The following is a 5,857-nucleotide window of genomic DNA, read 5'->3' as shown; positions in this document are numbered from 1 at the left end:
CTCTGTTATTTCTATTATCATAGATTTTATAACTTACCTATAAATATCAAATCAAATTAAAAAAATAGTAAAATAAAATCATAAAGATACAAGCTAACAAGCTTATAACAAGGCAATCAAATTAAGTTTAATGAGAAAAAATAGCTAAATTCTACATGGGCTTTATCATTTTAATTACTATCTTTGACAAAAGCTATCTCTCAATAATGCATTCTGTAATCTGCTCCACCAAAGTTTTAACAAGTAGTGCAAGCTTTACATTAATTCACTCCTAATGTACTTTTATTTGTTTTAAAGATTTTATTTATTAATTTGAAAGAGAGAGATTGAGAGAGAGAGAGAGAAAGAGCAGGAACAGAGGGATGGGCAGAAGGAGTAGTGACTCCCCACTGAGCAGGGAGCCTGTTTTGAGGCTGGATCCCAGGATCCCAGGATCATGAGATGGGCTAAAGACAGATGCTTAACTGACTGAGCCACCCAGGCACCCCTCTCCTAATGTACTTTTAAATCATCCTTTTTTATGGACACTTATTTACATTTTAATTTTGATTATAGATGATTCTCTTATTTTAACTTCAATGAATCACAGCTTTCTGAAAGAATATAGAATCTGTGAATCTTTAAAATCTTTGAAAATTAAACAGTTTTGTCACCCCAAGATTCAGACTCATGCAGGTCTGCTATACTAATAAGATAGCTTTTTTAGCGAAAGATGTCAATAGATCACACCCCTTAATAGAACACTCTAGACACTATGATATGAGTGAGTTTGATGCTGCCAGACTATAAGATCCTTCCTCCTCCCAAAGAGATACATTAGGATGATTCTGCTCAGAGGGGATAGAGATACAGCTTGTTGAAGTCATCATTTTTATCTATGTGAGTAGGTCACAGTTATCTCTAATATTTAATAATTTGTTTATCTGTTCTGAACTCCAGAAAATCCAAAGTCACATTGCTTTCTCTATGTAGTTTTACAGATAAAATTCTTTGTTTATCTATCCCACTATGTGAAAAACTAAAATGTATGATAGCTGATGTAATCATCAGGTTAAATCTCTTGCAGTAACTTGTCAACTCAGTCAAGTAAATGATTTAGCTGTTATTATTTTATTTTTAACAGAACAGATTGATTAATCACACTGGTATTCTGAGGGAAACAAATTACAGTTTTTAGGTTAAATTATGGCAGTGAGGATCAGAAAAATACAGAAGGAAAATTATCAGCATCCTTTAAATTTTCTGTGAATACACTATGAGAAAAAAGTATATACTGTGAATACACCATGAGAAAAAAAAAGTATATACTTTATATACCTTCTATTATCATTGAAAAAGATATTATTTTATGGTTCAAGTAAAGATACCTCAATTTCAACACCATTCTAAGCGAAAGACTGAAAACATAAGGAATGATCTCTCTTTTAAACTAGAGGAAAAAAAATCAGAATAATAAATTTTCAATCCTACACTAGTCAGTGTTGAAATTTCATTCTTCTACTTAATGCCATTTTAGATCTTTTATTTGCAGGATAAGTTAATTTCTCATTTGGATTTTCAACCACTCTGTATGCATAGTCAATTAAGAATTATCCTGAATCTTCTTTGTGTAAGTTTTCTAACATTTTAATTAGTGAACACAATTGTGTCTCTTGTATAATATGAAAATATATTTAGGAATTTTGATACAATACATAATTTAACATTGTGATTCTTGGAAAAATATAATTTTCTTTCAGTGACATTATTTAATTGACAACGTTAGTTGGTCTTACAAGTAGGTACTATAAACAAAATAATATATTGAAAAGATAATTAGATCTGTGATGATGGATTGTTTTTATACATATATTTCACCTTAAAATAATACATAGATACATCCCTATCTCCATTCAAAAGTTAATCACTAATAATTCCAAATTAAAAAAGAACAACAAGGGGTGCCTGGGTGGCTCAGTCGTTAAGCGTCTGCCTTCGGCTCAGGTCATGACCCCAGGGTCCTGGGATCAAGCCCCGCATCGGGCTCCCTGCTCGGTTGGAAACCTTCTTCTCCCTCTCCCACTCCCCCTGCTTGTGTTCCTGCTCTTGCTATCTCTCTCTCTGTCAAATAAATAAATCAAATCTTAAAAACAATATATAAACTTCACAAGAAACAGTATTTACTAAATGTAATAATAATTTTAGTTGTTGTAATGAGTCTCTAAAAACACATACATCTCTCTTGCATACATGTAAAGGAAAAAAGATAGCTCAAATTGCTATATTATTAAGCCATATCTGTTCACATTATAAAAATTTTTTAAAAATATAAAAATCCCACTAAACTTATCCTTTAATATACAATTGAAGTGAATGATAGCTGCCCAAATGTCCATAGATGGAATGAATTAATAAAGAAAATGTTGTATATACATACAAAGGGATATTATTCAACTTAGAAAGGAAGGAAATTCTGACATGTTACAGCATGAATGAATGTTGACGACATGATGTTAAGTGAAATAAGCCAATCATAAAAAGACAAATTCTGTGTAATCACACTAAACTAAAGATCCTATAGTAGTCAAATTCATAGAGCCAGAATAGCAGAATTGTGATTGCCAGTTCCCAGGGATAGGAAGAAACAGAAAATCATTGTTTAATGGGCACAGAGTTTCTGTTATAGATTATGAAGAGTTCCGGGATTATATATCAGTCATAGTTGCAGAATAATGTGAATATACATAATGCCACTGTGGTAACAGTACATTTAAAAATGGGTAAGATGATAGCAAAAGGTATTTTAAGAAATTTACTCAACACCCTGCAGTTACTATATTACAGATTGACCTTTAAGCAAGTTTTAAATTTTATCATTTTTCAAGAATGAGAGAGCTTAGAATAATGAAAATAAGAAGTCTTCAAGTCAAATAAATGAGTTAGGAGGGTTTTGAGATCCTTTAGGAAGGCGCTAGAGAGACCCATAATTAGGGAATTCATATCGTTCCTAGGTGTGCAGAGTGCAAATGTTACAGATTTGAGGGTGTGCAGATAACAAAGTTTTGGGAAATGCAATGTGTATCTATGAGAAGTGTGTTTCTGTGTTTAACTTAGAAACAACCGGGCGCCTGGGTGGCTCAGTCGGTTGGGCGACTGCCTTCGGCTCGGGTCATGATCCCGGGGTCCTGGGATGGAGTCCCGCATCGGGCTCCCTGCTCTGCGGGGAGCCTGCTTCTCCCTCTCCCACTCTCCCTGCTTGTGTTCCCTCTCTCGCTGTGTCTCTCTCTGTCAAATAAATAAAAAAAAAAAAATCTTTAGAAACAACCAACTAAAACCCTGAAGTAGAATGCTGTCAGTACAATGATGATGCTGAAGCAATGGAGTTGGGGATTGATTGAGCTTTTTACGCTTTCTCCGTCTTGATTAGCATACCAGTACAGGAAGCATATGTAAATTGGGAGCAAATCAAATGATCATGGAACAGGTGGATTCCTGTCATGCCCTTTCATTGAATTAGACCACATCTTTGAGGCTGAATTGGCATCTTCATCTCTTCAAGTATGATCTTATTTATTCAACAAGCTAGAGCAGTTTCAGTAATAGCAGATCAGTGAAGAGAATGCCTTTAGAGATTTAGATTCTCTTGTGCAGGAAGAAGAAATGAACTTATCTCTATATTAACAAGTTTATTTTCTCTTATTTATCCAAAGAAGATTGTGTCTCTGTGACTTTATGTGAAAACATCATTACACAAAATCCCTTTATGTACAGTTAATTAAATGTTGCATTTAGTATTATAGTCTTGCATGGAGGAACATATTCTAAGAAAGTAATTATTTTATTCAGTGTATAACTTGATAAAATCAAACCAAATACACTAACAATTCCAAATTAAGTTATGGTTCTATCTACAGACTAATTCCTTCCAGTTCCTACACCTGAAAATATAACTTCTCTTCTTTGGAAAGTAAAAATGTCTTCCCAGATTAATCAATGTCAGGAAAAGCTATCATATTTTTGTAAGTTTGAATAAATTGTGGTATGTTAGATATGTATAACCCTCATTAACAAGAACCTAGCTTTTTATTGCTGAACACATTGATTTAATTCAGCGTGTAAGAATTTGACTATGCATGATAAGAGCAAGCACAAATATAAATAACAAACTGAATATTTTACTCCTTGTCCATTATGTTGACATCAGGTAGCACAAAGACATGCTTACAAAGTATTTTCAACTCATCAAGAAATTGTATTCATTATATCTATTAAGCAAACTAAACCTGAGACGTACTTATTTTTTTTTAAAGATTTTATTTATTTATTTGAGAGAGAGAGAATGAGAGACAGAGAGCACGAGAGGGAAGAGGGTCAGAGGGAGAAGTAGACCCCCCACCGAGCAGGGAGCCTGATGCGGGACTCGATCCCGGGACTCCAGGATCATGACCTGAGCCGAAGGCAGTCGCTTAACCAATTGAGCCACCCAGGCGCCCGGAATAGTTTTTTTTTTTTTTTAACATTTTGACACAAATAGTTTTCATGAAAAATGTAATTGAGATAGAACATTGTAAATGATGAAAACTCTATCATCTATTTCTTCATTTGCAGTGTCACTCCTGTTTGAAACATGAAAATCTGGAACACCACCTCAGATTTCATTCTCCTAGGACTCTTTAACCACACAGAAGCCCACCTATTTCTCTTTGTGATGATTCTGACAATTGCCTTCACCTCCCTAGTGGGCAATGCCCTCATGATTTTCCTAATTCACCAGGATGCTCGGCTCCACATGCCCATGTACTTCCTACTGAGCCAACTCTCCCTCATGGACATGATGCTGGTCTCCACCGTTGTGCCCAAAATGGCAGCTGACTATTTGACTGGCCAGAAGTCCATCTCCCCTGCTGGCTGTGGGTTGCAGATCTTCTTCTTCATCACTTTGGAAGGGGGCGAGTGCTTCCTCTTAGCATCCTGTCCTATGACCGCTATGTGGCTATTTGCCACCCACTGAGATACCCCTTTCTCATGAGCTGGCAATTATGCCTGAGAATGACTGTGGGGTCTTGGTTCCTGGGGGCAGCTGATGGGTTCATGCAGGCTGCTGCTACCCTGAGCTTCCCATTTTGCGATGCACATGAGATCAATCATTTCTTCTGTGAGGCCCCTACTCTGGTGCGTTTGGCTTGTGCTGATACATCAGTCTTTGAAAATGTCATGTACATCTGCTGTGTATTAATGCTCCTGGTCCCATTTTCTCTCATCCTGGTCTCCTATAGTCTCATCTTTGCTGCAGTTCTCAAGATGCATTCTAGAGAGGCCTGCAAGAAGGCTTTTGCCACCTGCTCCTCACATCTCTCTGTGGTGGGACTCTTTTATGGAGCTGCCATTTTTATCTACATGAGACCCAAATCCTACAGGTCAGCTAATCATGATAAAATAGTGTCAGTGTTCTATACTATCTTCACTCCTTTGTTGAACCCCATCATCTACAGTCTGAGGAACAGTGATGTCAAGGGAGCCCTGAGAAAATGCGTGGGTCAGTGTGCTGCCTTAAGTCATGAGTAAGATTACATTGATTTCCCCCGAATTTCAAGGTTATACAAAAGGAATTGTGTGAAAGTTCCTAGGGAATAGTTATATATGCATTATATCTATAACTGTTACTATTTTACTTTGAAATACAGACACAACTATATATTTTGGATCTTTTTTATGTATAATAATTATTTTATATTATTTTAAAATTATTCTTGACTTTATTTTTTTTCAAGTTTTGATTTAAATTCCAGCTAATTAACGTACAGTGTAATATCCATTTCAGGTGTAGAATTTAGTGATTCAACACTTACATACAATGCCCAGTGCTCATCACAAGTGC

The 5,857-nt window shown here is 35.7% G+C and overlaps 1 protein-coding gene across 1 annotated transcript; it reads left to right on the top strand.

The window, feature by feature from the left end:
• Positions 1-4,606: 4,606 nt before the first annotated feature.
• Positions 4,607-5,544, top strand: LOC102742162 (olfactory receptor 2T33-like). The gene is given in 2 exon segments (XM_031025017.1): positions 4,607-4,946; positions 4,949-5,544. Coding segments are annotated over 2 exon segments (936 nt in total).
• Positions 5,545-5,857: the final 313 nt, after the last annotated feature.

The sequence above is a fragment of the Leptonychotes weddellii genome, unplaced genomic scaffold (genome assembly GCF_054177405.1).
Source record: "Leptonychotes weddellii isolate Sample4059 unplaced genomic scaffold, ASM5417740v2 HiC_scaffold_12694, whole genome shotgun sequence".
NCBI lineage: Eukaryota > Metazoa > Chordata > Mammalia > Carnivora > Phocidae > Leptonychotes > Leptonychotes weddellii.
The sequence above is the reverse complement of the archived record's forward strand: the minus strand, read 5'-3'. Positions and strand labels throughout refer to the sequence as shown.